The sequence below is a fragment of the Hyperolius riggenbachi genome, chromosome 3, assembly GCF_040937935.1.
Source record: "Hyperolius riggenbachi isolate aHypRig1 chromosome 3, aHypRig1.pri, whole genome shotgun sequence".
Classification (NCBI taxonomy): domain Eukaryota; kingdom Metazoa; phylum Chordata; class Amphibia; order Anura; family Hyperoliidae; genus Hyperolius; species Hyperolius riggenbachi.
Window position 1 is genome coordinate 342,867,999 of NC_090648.1, and position 16,342 is coordinate 342,884,340.

Here is a 16,342-nt window from a genome sequence, read left to right on the forward strand (position 1 = left end):
AGAGGAGAGATAGCTCTCGAGGTTGGACACGCCTGGTCGGTAACACACGGACAGATAAAGTACAAAGACAGAAGGCTGATTCGGTATCCAAGGCAAGCCGGGTCTGGCAACGGAATATCAGATATGCGAGGCACCGAATCAGAGGACAGAAGAGTAGTCAAGAAAGCAATAAGTCATAACAGATATCCAACAATGCCTAGTCTGGGTGTGAGGTCCGTGGTCTCTCCACCCTGGAACTAGTCTGGAGTATAACACAAATGATAATACAGTTCCCTAGTCTGAGTGCGAGGTCCGTGGTCTCAGCACCCTGGAACTAGTCTGGAGTATAACACAAATGATAATACAGTTCCCTAGTCTGAGTGCGAGGTCCGTGGTCTCAGCACCCTGGAACTAGTCTGGAGTATAACACAAATGATAATACAGTTCCCTAGTCTGGGTGTGAGGTCCTTGGTCTCTACACCCTGGAACTAGCTTAAGCATAAACAGAATAACAGTTCAAGTAATCTGGCTCACTGTGAATTCCCAGGTCCACCTGGTTCAAACACACTGTTGGATCTGACTAAGGTCTGAGTGCTTCCACGTAGTGTTTGCAACGGCAGACAACTTGCAACTGGCCAGCAGTAACTATATATGGAGTAGTGCTCTCCAGCACCACCCCTAATCGATCAACCAATAGTATCCTGTTCTGGAGTCAGCTGATCGGCGTGATCAGCTGACTCTCTCTGCCCAGTATAAGAATTCTGCCTCTCAGCGCGCGCGCATATTCCTAAGCCTGTGTGCACTACCAGACTCAGCCACACCAGACACACGCTGCCGCGTGCAAACCGTCGCGCTGGAACCAGCCGCCTTACTGTTGTTGCATGCGGTGGCTTTTCCGCGTTCTGCCCTGCTACCAGACACACGCTTCCGCGTGCAAACCAGCGCATTGGACGCGGAATCAGCCGCCTCCTCAGTAGCACACGCGGCGGCTTTTCCGCGTTCTCTCACAGGTATAGCTGAAATTATAAGATATTGTCTATAACAATTTTTTTATTGTATCTTTATCTAAGATAGAAAAATAAATACATTAAAATAATGGTATTAAAAAGGGCAAAATATCCTCTACAACAAAGAAAACGAAAATATATTTACAGTCGTAATGAGCATAGTAAAACATTGGTAAACATTACCGATATTTTACTACAACTAAACTTAATCCTACTTTCACACAGAACAGGTGGCACCTAACCCTAAAACCCCGCTTGGTGGCGCCTAAACCTAAGACTCCCCCTGGTGGTGCCTAACCCTAAGACCCCCCTGGTGGTGCCTAACCCTAAGAACCCCTGGTGATGCCTAACCCTAAGACCCCACTGGTGGCGCCTAACCCCAAGGTGATGCCTAACCCCAAGACCCCCCTGGTGGTGCTTAACCCTAAGACCCCCCTTGTGATGCCTAACCCCAAGACCCCCTGGTGGTGCTTAACCCTAAGACCCCCCCTGGTGATGCCCAACCCCAAGACCCCCCTGGTGGTGCTTAACCCTAAAACCCCCTTCCTGACGCCTAACCCTAAACTCCCTTTACTCCGCTGCAAATAACGTTAATACAAAAAGTTATAAATTTGTAAGAATACATTTCAAAACGATAATTTACAAAATTATAATTGTCAAAATGAATTTTAAAACGATATTTTTCAAAACACTAATTCTCAAAATTTTGGTTGGACGATTAACGGCACCCAAATTTCTTCTTTGGTACCCAATAGCTGTTTCTTTGTATTAGCACATATGGGGTTTGACTTACTAAACTGTGATAACTCATAGCACGGCCGCGCTAGCGTTGCAATAGCGAATGCGCGGAAATTCGTGATTGCGGGAGAAAAACCGCTAGCGCGGCCATGCTATGAGTTATCACGGTTTAGTGACTCAAGCCCATGGGCCACCCAAATAGTCCATTAGCCCCAGGCACCCAAATTTTCTGATTCAGTAAGATCATTTTCAAATTGTAAAATTATCACTCCATGTATGATATCCCTCGATGGATTTACTTGTATCAGTTGATTTTTGTATTCTTTTGCAGTATGCACCCATCCTGACCTGTACCTGATGAAGGGCAAAATAGAGGTGCCTAGAAGATTAAAATGTACTAAAAACAATTTAAAATGGTAGGTAGCAGTGGATTTACCTCCCAATTAAAGACTCAAATTGTTTTATATCATGCAATAACTTTATTGTATGCTACAAAAACAGTGCACTGTTTTTGGAGTATACAATCCAGTTATTGCCTGATACAAGACAATTCGTGCATGTTGTTTGCGTAATGCTTGGCAAAATTACATGTATTTGCGCACATAAATGTAACGGTTTGTTAGTGACTTAACCCCTAGATGTGTTGATTTTTAATACAAACTAATGCATGGTAACTTACTGTCCATTTTGTCAAATGTGCCATTTCAATGTGAATACTGTGAATGGGCCCTAAACTGTTTAAACTCTTAGAGAAAAACTTTAACCAAGGATGGAACTTCATTCTAATTAGTAGCCTATAACCCATGAAAAATCTTTACCTTTTATAATGTCTAAAACCTGGTCTAGGATTCCCCTATATATACATTTTTGAGGTAACTCCAAGATCCTTGGTCTGACTTGTAGTCCTAGCATGAATTCACCGCTCCTCACTTTGGGCCATATCCTATTCAAGGTGATAAGTAGCTTGCAGATGCGAGCTTCTTATCACCTTGCCATCGCGCAGGGTTACCGGCAAATCCTATTGCCCATATCCTTCGCGCGATGGCCGATCGTTAGGGAGCATTACTCAGGCAAAAGCCTGAGCAATGCTCCCTTTTACCGAGCGATGGGGAGTGAGGTTTATGCTGTGGTGCTGTCCATCAGCACCACGGCCTCACTCCCCACACATGCGCACTTGCCCGCCTAACATCCGCCGCCATCTTCCGCCGCAGCATCTGGGGGTCTCCTTTAATAAGGAGACCCCCCAGAGCTCCCCGTCAGGTCGCCGCACAGTTTAGAAGCCCCCGCGCAGCTCTGCACCGGCACCCCTGTTGGCATACATACCGCTGCAGATCACCCGCCGCCTCTCGCCGCAAAATCCGTCGCGTAATTACAGTGTATCTAACACTGTAATTACTGTCCGCATAGAAGGAGCCCGGGCAAAGCATCTTTGAATCTGCAGCCTGGGCTCCCCATTGGTCCGCTGTCTGAGCCATTTTATTGGTTCAGACAGCGGACCAATGGGGAGCCCAGGCTGCAGATTCAAAGATGCTTTGCCTGGGCTCCTTCTATGCGGACAGTAATTACAGTGTTAGATACACTGTAATTACGCGACGGATTTTGCGGCGAGAGGCGGCGGGTGATCTGCGGCGTTATGTATGCCAACAGGGGTGCCGGTGCAGAGCTGCGCGGGGGCTTCTAAACTGTGCGGCGACCCGACAGGGAGCTCTGGGGGTCTCCTTATTAAAGGAGACCCCCAGATGCTGCGGCGACGACGTGTGTTAGCTAGTTTAGACCTGATATTTTCAGGTCTAAGCTAACGCTCATGTCTGCCGAGACATGATAAGGGTAATTGGATTCGGTGTTAAGAACTCGCTGGGCGATTATATCGCCCAAGCGAGTTCTTTTCTGCCTGGGGGGGTCTAAAGTTTAATTAGATTAGGCGAGCATCGCCTAAGTTAAGAACTCGCCAGTGCTTAGCGCTGGCGAGTTCAGCAATAGAATATGGCCCTTTGTCTTCTAGTTAAGCTCACATTGTGTTGGGTTAAGATGACTCTCATAAGTTATATGAGACTATATCTGTGACTGTTTTCCATACCTTTAGCTGCCTTATTGTTTCTTATGCTGGAAGACTTGCCTAAGATGACACATTTGATTTGCATTATGTGGTTATATGTTCTTTGTCATGCAATATGTGATTGTAAAGCTGACAATATTCTTTTGCTATCAATAAAAGATTTTTTGAAAAAAAAAATCTTTACCTTTTCTCACACAGATCATCAGGGGGCTCTGTGTGGCTGATGTTGCGGTGAAACCCCTCCCACAGTGTGATGTCAGCACCTAGGTGCTCCCACGGTGTGATGCACTAACATCACACTGTGGGAGCCTTGTTGCATTGTGGAAACAGCCAAAAAAAGCAGCATCTCCTTCCACAGACATCACCTGCCAGCAGTAAAAATGTTGGCAAGTGATACATTTCAGAATGTAAATTAGGGAGAGGAAAGATTTTTCAAAGGGCAAACACTGACTAAATCATTCATAAATAATGATTGTAAAAATTAAGCACAGTTTTTCATTACATTATTTTCACTGTAGTTCCTCTTTAAAGTATTATGTAATTATGATCACACTACGGGCTTGATTCACTAAACCGTGGTAACTCATATCACAGCGATCGCACGCAAATGTGAAACGGCCGTGATATGAGTTATCACAGTTTAGTGAATCAAGCCCTACATGTGGGTGGTTCTGTGATCACAGCAGTGCACACTTAATTCTCCTAATTGGTTTACATGGCTTAGCATGTTTCCTTTTACCCAATTTAATCACTTTTGCACCACAGGTTTTTTTCCCCTTCAAAAGCTCTTCCCATTCATTTGGTAATAACTTTATTGCTATTTATCACACTGAAATGGTCTATATATGATTTTTTTTGCGGGACAAACTAGGCTTTCTTTGGGCAGTACTTTATGCTAAGAATTATATTATTTTATATGCATTTAACAGGGAAGAAAAAAAATGAAAAAAATTCACCAATTCTCAGCTTTCCGCCATTGTAGTTTAAAAATCAAATGTGCTATTGTGGATAAAACAGACACGTTTTCTTTGCCCATTTGTCCCAGTAATTACAATGTTTAAATTGTGTCCTTAGTACAATGTATGGGGATAATATTTTATTTTGGGGTAGGGGTGAAAGGAGTCAAAAAATAATGAAAATCTATTTACGTTTTCTATGGTAAGTGTATAATGGTGTATTTGGATGTAGTTAGACTTTTTGGCTACAAGATGGTGCTATACTAACTCAGTTTTCTAAAAATAGAAAACAGAACCCAGTGTTTACATGTGTTTACAGTTGTTTATATACAGGGACGTAGATAAGCATGGCCGAAGTTCTTAAAGAGGAGCTGTCAGCCATGTTATCTCAGAAAAAAAACAACACATATGTAAGTAGATAAATATTATCTCTACTTACACAACATATGTATTGCACTGTCCATGTTTTGATTTTAGTGTTTTTTCTACAGTAAAACAAGAGAAAATCCATCTTAAGTGTGGCTATTTTGAAGCCAATCCTGATGTAATTTCCTCCCTTAGTCTCCTCTGCCTGATTGCCTGCCCTCCACTATAGAAAGTGCATTGTCTCAGCATGAGAAATACTGGCCAATCAGAGAGGAAGAAAGGTGTGGGAGGAAAAACAGGAGGGAAAGAGTCTTCAGCCAATCAGGCTGCATTAGTTAAGTATAGAAGCAAAAGTATAGAAGCAAAAGTATAGAAGCAAAAAAGGACAACCCAGCATGCCCTGCAACTTCCTTTTTGCGTACCAGAATTTGTGCGTACCAAATAAGAGTCAGGTAAACTGGGGAACGATCATTTATCAACAAGAAAAGTAATAGTGATTTTAGCTTTTGGTTTGCCTGGTTAGCATCCTTATTACTTGTTTACCAGATAAAAAGAAAGAATTCATCTTCGATTTTTTGCCCGACAGTTACACCTTAAGTGGTTAAACAAGAAATATAACCGATACAAGCACATAATCTGAATAAAATGAAAAAAAAAAAGTCTATTGTGATCCCACCGCCCACCGCCTTTTATACTGGAAATGAAGAGGGCACCTTGCTGAGTCATAAATGTATGAAAGCATATTTTTTAACATAGTTTACATTGCAGAAATGATCTCCTTTCACAACGTACAGGGAAAAAATAGTTGAAACGGTCACTGTGGGGATAAATTAAAGAGTAAGCATGCTCATTGACAATAGCTTGCTTGTACCAATATATGATTCTCAAGGTAACTCATTCTATAGCTTCTCTTTACCAGAGTTAAGTTAAAGAGGAACTGTAGTGAAATGAACATGATGAAAAAAATTACTTTTTTTTTTTACAAAATACCTTTACAAATTATTTAGTAAGCGTTTGCCTATTGTAAAATCTTTCCTCACCCTTATTTACATTCTAACATTTATGATAGATGGTGACATATTTAGTCCTGACAGGTGCAGCTCTGTGGAATGTTTGTTTCTAAGAATTCCAAAGTTAGTAAAAATATAACTGGTCTTCTAGAATGTCCTAGGAGGAGAATTCTGCATAGCTAAACAGCTTAACAGCCTAGGCTAAGCATCACTTGGAAGGCAGTGCTACATACCAATATATAAATATAGGAAGTATTTCTGACGCTAAAACCAGAAAAAAATGTCCGTAAAAGTGGGTATCCAGAATAATTGACTGCATTCTACTGCATGTCACTGCCTCCTTAATAAGGGTTTGTGTGAAAGGACTGTGTGATGTTGAAGTAATTCTCCAGAGACAAACATGCACTTTCACAGATTACTGGTTATGGCTGAGATACATTTCGTGTGGTTGTGCATTTGTATGCATTTATACAAAAAAAGCTGAATTAATATCATTAAAACTAACTTTCCACTTTTTTTCAGCCAACTATGGCTTTTTAAAATTAACTGCAAGCAAACGTTGTACTTCTTTTCAAGACTGGAATCTGTGAGTACTTCTTTTCAAGACTGGAATCTGTGATCTGACTGTAGTTGGTTGCAGTACCCTCAGCTCAAGTATTTTCCTTTTCCTGTATGAGTAATTAGCTACCCAGAGCAATATTGCTTATATTTCACACCTGCACTAACTGAGTAACTGGCAGAAGCTTCTACGGTCCCAATCTGTCAGTGTCAGGCTCACCGTGGGGTGTTTGTGCATTTGTATGCATTTATACAAGACAAGAAGCTGAAATAATGTTTGCCATCAAGGGCTAGTGCACACGAGAGCGCTTATGAGTGCTTTTAAAAACGCCAGCTCTTTGAAAAGCGCTTGGCTAATGTATTTGAATGGAATGGATCCTACCAAAGCGATGCGATTTTCTCCCAAGCGCAACCGCGGGTCCTGAGGCGATTTCTGAGGCGATTCAGCATCAATGTTAAGTATAGGAAAGTGGAAAAATTCGCTCTGAAAAGTGCTAGATCAGAGTGATTTTCCAAGCGGTTTTGTTACTGCAGCTGTTCAGTTACATCTACTGTAACAAAAAATAAAAAACGCTACATCGAAATGCTCCAAAAATTGCTAGACATGATTAGAAAATCGCTAGGCACATGCCTAGAATCGCCTTGAAAAATCACTTCAAAAAGCGCTGAGTGTTTGCAATTATGCTAGTGCTTTTTGGTGTGCACTGGCCCTGATACAAGCAAGGAGTAGAGCTGAATAAAGAAAAGACATTTATTACTGATCAACAAAAATGGAATTTCACTTACACTAAAATAACCAACTTGTGTATGCGACAATTTAGAAGCATTTTTAAAAGGTGCAAATGCTAATAAGGGCAGAGGTGACAATTACCTGACTTGGCAGTTATCCAATGTAAACAATCCATATAGGAATACAAATAATCCAATAATTGCTGCTGGAAACAGCATCCCCGTGTACCAGCCCAACCAGGCAAAATACAAGCCAATCTTCTCACCAAAATATCTTCTGCAAGGGAACAAAAAACATGAATGAGTCACCTTCACAATAAGTGGTTTTAGCAGAATTACAGAAAGCCCATAAGAAACAAAAACAACTCTATTGTGTGCTTGTTGAAGCTTATTAAACTCTGGGCCCCCAACCTATTAGGGATCTGCACCCTTGCATAACTAAGTTATCAAACCCGCATTAAATATGACAATGAAAAGCAATCATGCGAGTAATTCCCTCCTTTCTCTGGTGAAGGTCTGGAGAGGTCTAGATGCTCAGGGCACGTTCCCACTTAGGCACGGCTTCCTTGGCCTGATACCTATGCTGCATGTATGCAACATAACAACTGATGCTATGAATAAAGTAACTGTAATTGCTGTGCATTGAGAAGCCCACTATTCATAATACAGCCTGAAAGGGCAGCTTGCACTTAGCAATGTACACAAAGCACTTCCACTAAAAGGAGCTTAACCCCATATCCTCCAGTGATGACTGCTTTTTATAAACAGAAAATATGGCTTGTTGGTTCCTCTGCATCTAAACATCACAGAATGCCAGGAGCCAATAAAAAAAGTCGTCTGTGATAAACAAAAGGATCTTCCATTGCAAAGTGTTGTAATGATGAACTTTAAGGTATTTTTGATAAGTCACCTCAAATTGTGATGATTTTAGGTTTCTTTTAAAGTGACCCTTTCACACTTTTAATGTCATGAAGTCACATTTGAGCCACATGATTTAACTTGCTTGCAATTTTTTTTTGAAACTACAGTGACATTTTCCAGATACAGGGACTTAAAGCGGACCTAAACCCAGGAATTCCTCTCTGCTCTAAAAGATTTAGCAATAGCATAATATCCTTTACAGGAAAACATTACCTTGTTACTGCTTATAGAGCTTATCAGAGATGCTGCAGTGTAGTTACTTCCTGGTTTCATGGAAGCACATATAGGGTTACCCTTCTGTGTTTACATATAGCCTGTACAGCATACAGCAGCACAGATCAGACATAGCTGACAGATCAAATTACAGTGATTTATTACTAGCAGATAAGGAAGAATTAGACAGGATGTTATTTCTACATACAAACAGGGTTGGTTTTTCTGTGTTTTCCTTGTTTCATGTGGAAGAGTTTAGGTCCTCTTTAAGGTTTGTACACATTTTAGAGTAAAATTGGCTGTTGCAGCCGCTAAAGACTGTACCAGGCGACAAAAATCCAGTTCTTCGAGAGATCCGGTATTCTGGGTCATGCTGCCCAAATAGCGAACATAGCCCAACACCACTGTTCTCTCCCTTGCTCCGCTCCAGTGACAGGCTAGTGACGTGTCAGTACAGCATCTGCCACGAACTAAGGGATTGTGTCCGAATAATTGCTGGGAAACAGTAATTTCAAGTGTGTATAAGACTTTAAGGTGCATACACCCACCCGATTTTAATGGGCCAACGATTGTCTAACGATTGTCCATTTGTTATCACTTCCATGTAGTATGAGAGCTTACGTAAGCAATCTGTTCATAGTATTCAAAATCTGATGGCCCTCATACTACATGAAAGTGGTAAAATTGGTCAATCATTGGCCAATCAAAATTGGATGAGTGTACCCACCCTAAGATAAGCAGCGTTGCAGCTGCACAAAGCTCCTTATACTTATCTTCAACAGTTTTCTAGGTATTATCTTTTCAGGTCAGGTGGTCATAGGTAAAAAAAAGGTTTTAAAGGGTTGGAGATAAGTGTGGATTCCTCTTCTTTCCATCTGCTTTGACATGAGGAGTGCAGTGAAACTAAGCTAAAATGTTGTTCCCTAAATCTATGTTCATTTCATTATGGGCAAAAAGGTGACAGACACACTCTATAGCTGACAGGTTCACTTCAACAGTCCTTGTACTGAAGTACTGAAAACTGTACAATCAGTCTCAATCAGTCTCCGGCCGAAGGAGGAAGTGCGCGGCTGTACAATCAGTCTCCGACTGAAGGAGGAAGTGCGCGGCTGTACAATCAGTCTCCGACCGAAGGAGGAAGTGCGCGGCTGTACAATCAGTCTCCGACCGAAGGAGGAAGTGCGCGGCTGTACAATCAGTCTCCGACCGAAGGAGGAAGTGCGCGGCTGTACAATCAGTCTCCGACCGAAGGAGGAAGTGCGCGGCTGTACAATCAGTCTCCAACCGAAGGAGGAAGTGTGCGCTAGTGAGTCGTGGAACGCGTCCCATTGGATGCGTGTGAGGCTGTGATACGCATAGAAGCGGAGGGCAGCTGGGTAATTAACCCCCTCTCTCCCAGCCGCACACCTGAGGCAATTAAGCCTCATTAGAATCACAGATTCGGCTAGATTTCTACCCGTGAGCCCATCACCGTGTACAATTATTTTTGAGTTAACAAAATGACACAAAGTGACTAAGATTACCGCACAAGATCCAGCGGCTGATACTTGTACCATACTTCCCAGGAAGCCCAGCACTCAAACAGCAGATGTCGGTGATTCTCTGCTCCATGAGTCTTTATAGAGTTTTTGCTTCTATAACTTCCCTTCAATGCAGATGAGAATACAACAATCAAGTTTACAATGTAGAAATCATGTATGTTAAACATCTCACATTAAACATCTCACATTTAAGCAAACCAACAAAGTGAGCTTTGTTTGCAGTGATTGAAGGTTACTACAACATGCTTTCATTCAACAGAAGTTGTTTTTGAGCACTAATTAGAAAAGTCCATTCTTTCCAGTTCAAGAACCAACATCTTCACAGTACACAGGAGAGAATAGTAGCATTCTTAATGAAGTTCACACATTTATGAACCTGCGTATAATGGTGGCCACTAATAATCCAATCTTTTTTTTCCCAATCTTACCAAATCTATGTTATAGACAAAAAGGAAGAATACTGGTGCACAGGATGGATTTACTTGTCACAGCAGAGTGCAGCTTTCAAATCAGACAGATGCATTCAAAACAAGAAGAAGCGAAGGCGCACATCCAGTTGTTCAATCTTACCACTTTCATGTAGTATAAAGCCCAATCTACACGATACAATTCTTTGTGCGATTCGATTTACGATCAGATTAAATCCGACTGTCCGATCGGGATTCGATTCGATTCAATTCAATTTGCAATTGCAAAACAATGGCAAATCAAATTAAATCCCGATCAGACATGTCGGATTTAATCGGATCGTAAATAGAATTGTAATCGAATCGCACAAAGAATCGTATCGTGTAGATGGGGCTTAAAAGCCTATCCAATCAATCAATCAATCAATCAATCAAGGTATTTTCAATCTGTTGGCCCTTATACTACATAGATTTGGTAAATCTGTGCAACCAAGATTGTATCTTGTGTGTTGAGCTTAAAACGTACTTCTAGACTTGATCCATTAAAAGAAGTTGCAGGTTACAGTACCGCATTGAATAGGAGAGAGGTGCAAAGCCGCGGGGATCAATGACCATTTTGCGCCAAAGGGGCGTGGCGCTTTGCCAGGACCTCTCTCCTATTCAATGTGGTACTGTAACCTGCAATTCTTTTGATGGATCAAGAATAAAAGTAAGATTTAGAGCTGGATGTGCGCCTTCACTTCTTCTTGTCTTGAACAAATCTATCTAATAGAAGGGTAATCTAAGTGAATATATTGAGTGAAAACTTTAGGCGGTCTGTTATATTACACAGAAATGGTAAGATTGGACAAAACAAATCTTAAGTGACACCTTAACAGTTATCAGAGTGTGAATATAAACCTAAACTATAGCTGCATCAAAAAGAAAAGAAAAACCTTTTCATTAAGGCTAGGTTCACAGTAGTGTTGCAGAATGACTCTACAGTCAACTCAATGCCTGCACAATTCTATGGGCCTATTCACAGTGCTGTGTTGTAACTGACCGCTTTATGCAAACTCGCTGCATGCAGGCTTTGCATTAAAACCTATGTCTCCATTGCAGTTCACACTCACTACAATGCGTGCATTAGGCAACTGAGCAGTGAACCTAGCCTGAATATTTTTCTTTTTTTTCTAGGAGACATTGGGCCATTAAGCCAGGAAACATCTTTGGCTCAAATAAGGTCAGGAATGTACATAAGCAAGCATCCTACAGAGTGGCAATCCATTCAGTGCCCCATCCACCCACCTCAGGGATTCTCACCCCTCTCTTCCATGTTATGTTCGGTCGGATGTAATTTTGCATGGAAACAAAAGTTACTTCCTGCTGAACAGTGCCCACTTTGCCTCATCTTTTTGTCCTACGGTGAGGAGTCAGGACTGCGTTGACTTCCTACTCCTCAAAGCTAAGGGATTCCAAATTCAGGATAATGAGATGCTCATTTTGACTAGTGAGGAAAACTGGTTTACAAAAAGTCATGAAAGAGTGTGGGTGGTTGAATGTCATAATGGCACAACCACCCTCAATTGGGAGCAAGAAGGTCTGCACCAGTCCAGGATTCCAATCAATATCTTTATTTAGGACATATCCAGTATAAGAATATACATGTGCATCAGAACGCTAACATGTTTCGAGCTACCTCAGCCCTTAATCATAGCTTAGACAGGAAAGACAGGAAATTTTGGGAATTCTCCCCAGTGAGGACTAAGGCCCTGTTCACAGTGGTCAGTCGCATTGCAGAATAATTACAAAATAATTTTACACGTCAACTCACTGCCCATACAATTCTATGGGCTGTTCACAGTATTGTGCTGTAACTGATCACATTATTTTAACTCACTGCATACAGGCTTTGTAATAAAGTCTATGTCCAATCTCCACTGCAGTTCACACTTACTATAACGCATGCATTATGCAACTGACCACTGTGAACTTAGCCTAAAACAGTAATAACCTAGCAGAAATTCATAACTAAACCTACTCTCCAAAACTTAAAAAAATTACTAGAGTCCTGTTTGAACCATTAATTTTGAGTTATTCTGGTTAGAAGACAATATTTTGAACATTTTTCTGAAAAACATGTATTTTTATCTTGTACCTCATGTAAAGGGAAAGCAGCCTCATAGGTGCAGTTGGAAAGCAATCGGTTCAAACCTGTAAAAAAAATACAATATGATTTCAGTTGAGAAAGTGCAACTTCGTTGTCATAGTTAAGGAAATATGCAATAACTACCAGGACTGCATACATTGCAAGAATTTTCTAAACTTTTAAGGTGGCCATTAACTATGATTCTTCAGGCAATTGATTCTCCAATTTGATAGTAATATCGATCACTTTGCTACCTTTTTCGGATCCATTACTTTAAAGCAAGTCTGAAGCGAATATAAAAATAAAAAACAGATACTCACCTAAGGAGAGGGAAACTTTCCCGTTCTCCTCACGGTGTCATCGTTCCCCACAGGCTCCTCTGTCAGTCTTTGGAAGCACTCTGGCTCCTGAAGACTGGAGGCTCTTTACTGCGCACAAGAGAGGGCGCTTGCGCGTGCACAGTACAGAGCGGCCCGTCTTCAAGAAGCTTGAGTGCTTCCGAAGACTGGCGAAGCCCACCCAACGCGGAAGAGAGCAGTCCACAATTGAACGGTTGTGGACTGCTAACGGAGGAGCCTGTGGGGGAAAGCGGGGACCAAGAGGAGAACGGGAGGGCTCTATAGGACTCAGAGCCTTACCCCTCCTTATGTGAGTACCTGTTTTTTATTTTAAAAATTGTCTCAGACTCCCTTTAACCAGATCAAATTACATAACGGCTTTCCTTTTGTTAGTGGGCTCGAATGATCATTTCTGATCAATCGTCTGAAGAATCGTACCATTAAGGGCCACCTTTACAGGCACTCTGAGGTTTTTGCCTGTTGAAAAGATCTAAAGAGCTGATCAGAGGAAGCATCAATGGGAGTGTTCTGCACCTGATCAGCCCAAACATGAGTAACAGAAATACAGCATCTCTGGCATAAAACTGAATGTGCATCTTCCCTTCTCATGTACACAGAACTTCAGAGTTTAGCAAAAAACCTAGGAATGTAGTCTATGAATACAAAATGATATTCCTGCTGAGCACCACATAGCTTTTGTTGTTTTTAATATATCCGATACATTTTATATTTTAACAGTAATGTGAGATGTCCCAAGGAACAGCAAATATTGTGTAGTAGATATCCTTATGATAGATGTATTCCACCTCCAGAGATCCCTCTTGTCAGTTCCAACCAGTGTGTGCCAACTCCGTGCACAGGAAAATAAAGAGAGATACTCTCAGTGGATTATAAAAGGTTCCTCTTTATTCAGCATAAAAACAGGAGCTTCACAGTTACAGCAAGGTCCACTTACATTTCGAGGGTCCTATACCAATTAGGACCCTCTCCGGTAAACACACTTCCCACTTCAGTGGTACTCCATTGGATACTTGTGTCTCCCTGGACGAGAGCGGGAAAAGCTGTATTGACGCAAGTATCCCTGGACGAGAGCTGGCAAAGCTGTATTGACGCAAGTGTCCTATGGAGTACCACTGAAGTGGGAAGTGTGTTTACCGGAGGGGGTCCTAATATAGGTTTTAATATCTTTAATATCTTTATCTTCCTGTGCACGGAGTTGGCACACACAGGTTGGAACTGACAAGAGGGATCTCTGGAGGTGGAATACATCTATCATATGCCTAATCAATGCTGGATCACCTAGCGCTGTGACACCTACTATACACTGTTTACCTGTGGAGTGGAAGGACATTCTTATGACACGGCAGTGGTGTTTGTTTTTAAATTCCAGCTTTTATAATCTGGGGCGCCTCTACAACTGCTACAATTTAGTAGATATCCTTAAAAAACTTCCATGGTAAGAAAACAACAACAGTTTTCTTTAGTAAACACTTCTCTTTCAGTATATAATGTAGGAGTGAAGTCATACAAAGGGATCCACTACAGTGTCCCTTTAAAGCAAATTAGAAATTCTTTTTACATTTTGAAATCATTCTTAATCAATGCAAAGGTAATTCAAATAATCTATTTTCTAGTATATTGAATATTTGAATTAAATCAATAAAAAATATATTTTATTGCATTCAGTGTGTATTTGTATGTTAAGTTGAAAGAAAAGCCACTGGAACTGAGATATTTCTGTTGCTTTTGACAGAAGTGCCATGTTTGTTTGAAGGCAATGTAATCGGCAACACTGAAAATGTATGAAATTATTGTTTCATTTATTATAGTTCATTTGGGGGGGGGGGGGGGGGGTGTTACAATATTGGTACCTTCAATAACTTCTTATTTTGTGTCATTACGTTAGGTTTACCGGTGGTCTCTTGGACCTCTCTTTCAGAATCATTGCCCTTGCCTATAGGTGACTGAGACATTCTAGGTGACTCTCTTGCTGTGTGACCTGACCATCTTGGCTAATGACGGCATCATTGTTATTTACTGCCCTGTGAATATAACGACACAGCTCCTTTTCAAGCATCTTGATTTTATAATGATAATAAAGGTGTTGGGGATGTAAGTGAAGCATGGTCAGGACATTCAGTAAGTGCTTCTGTCTAAACACAGCCTGCTAATAAGTATCTGGGTAAGAATCCGTGACTCATTAGGCTATAATTCAATTTACGTCAAGCAGAAATTTGACATTAAAATCCTGTACCTTGACGTTCAAAGCTGAACTTCCTGTTCCATCTGAGATGTGAATTTTGCTGATTTGTATAAGATGTTGACCAAGTGTACTAAATTGGTGTCCATTAAATCAACTGAGCCGTTAACTGTTTAAAAAGAATTTCACTGTGCAAAAACCAAAATAGAATCTATCTTTGTAGCTTTATATCCATGGTACATTCATGCATTTTATGCACTAGTATATTTACACTAAGTTTCAAAGTGTTTTTTCAACTTTAGTCTAAAGCCGGTTTTACACCTGGCTGATGCGTTTGCGATGCTTCGCCCCGTCGCTTCGCAATGCATAAAATGTCATTCATATGACCCTGAGGCAGAGTGCTCCACAATGCATAGAAGGAATGCAAATCTGTCAACTCACATACACTACAAGAAAAGGTGGTCACTGTGGGGATACCATGGTCACCTGTATGACAAAGAGAGACCAGGGGCCATATGCAATTCATTTTTTCTCCTGTGTTTTCTCCTAAGTGATATTTTCACAACTTGTAAATAAAATACCTTTTACACCACCAGCAAGCAAACAAATATTCAAAATAATTTTAACAGTACTTTTTCACCTACTTTTTGGTACTTTTTCCATTGCAAAGTGCTAAAAAGTTAACTTAAATTGAAGATGAAAAATTATCTCCTAGGAGAAAACTCAGGGGAAAAAGTTAATTGCATATGGCCCCAGGTGTATTAGATGTTAGATTGTAGTATAAGAGTATTTGATGGTTGCACTCATGGTTGGTCTTTCTTGGTTGTCGATAACACCACACCCAGAAGGTGAACACCTCCAAAGGAGATGTAATATATAGAACTGGGGGGTGGAGGTAATGTAATGAAGCAAAAAATAATAAGAATTGTACCCCAACATCCTGACAATTCAACTGGCTAAATAGTGGAATCAGGGCCGTATCTCTTAAGAGGCACCCGTGGGCCGGTGCCATGGGCGGCCCCTCGAGGGGGGGCGCCCACCTATTGGCTATGTATTTTTATTATTATTATTTTTTTTTCTTGTAAAAATGTTATCATGGGAAAAAAAAAAGTTGATTTCAGAGGGGGGGGGGGGGGGGTCTGCGGCAGAGAGCACAACCACATGGAGGGGAACTCGCTCCCCCCCCCCCCCCATT

General features: G+C 41.2%; 1 protein-coding gene across 3 annotated transcripts in view; it reads right to left on the bottom strand.

Annotated features, from left to right (window-relative positions):
* ANO4 (anoctamin 4) overlaps positions 1–16,342 on the bottom strand; it is a 273,834-nt gene that overhangs the window by 48,456 nt on the left and 209,036 nt on the right. For all 3 annotated transcript variants that reach the window (XM_068272805.1, XM_068272806.1, XM_068272807.1), the window contains 3 exons: positions 12,619–12,674; positions 10,057–10,178; positions 7,542–7,676 (listed from right to left, as the gene is read on the bottom strand). In XM_068272805.1, the coding sequence (XP_068128906.1) occupies positions 7,542–7,676; positions 10,057–10,178; positions 12,619–12,674 (313 nt within the window). The remainder of the gene's footprint in view (positions 1–7,541; positions 7,677–10,056; positions 10,179–12,618; positions 12,675–16,342) is intronic.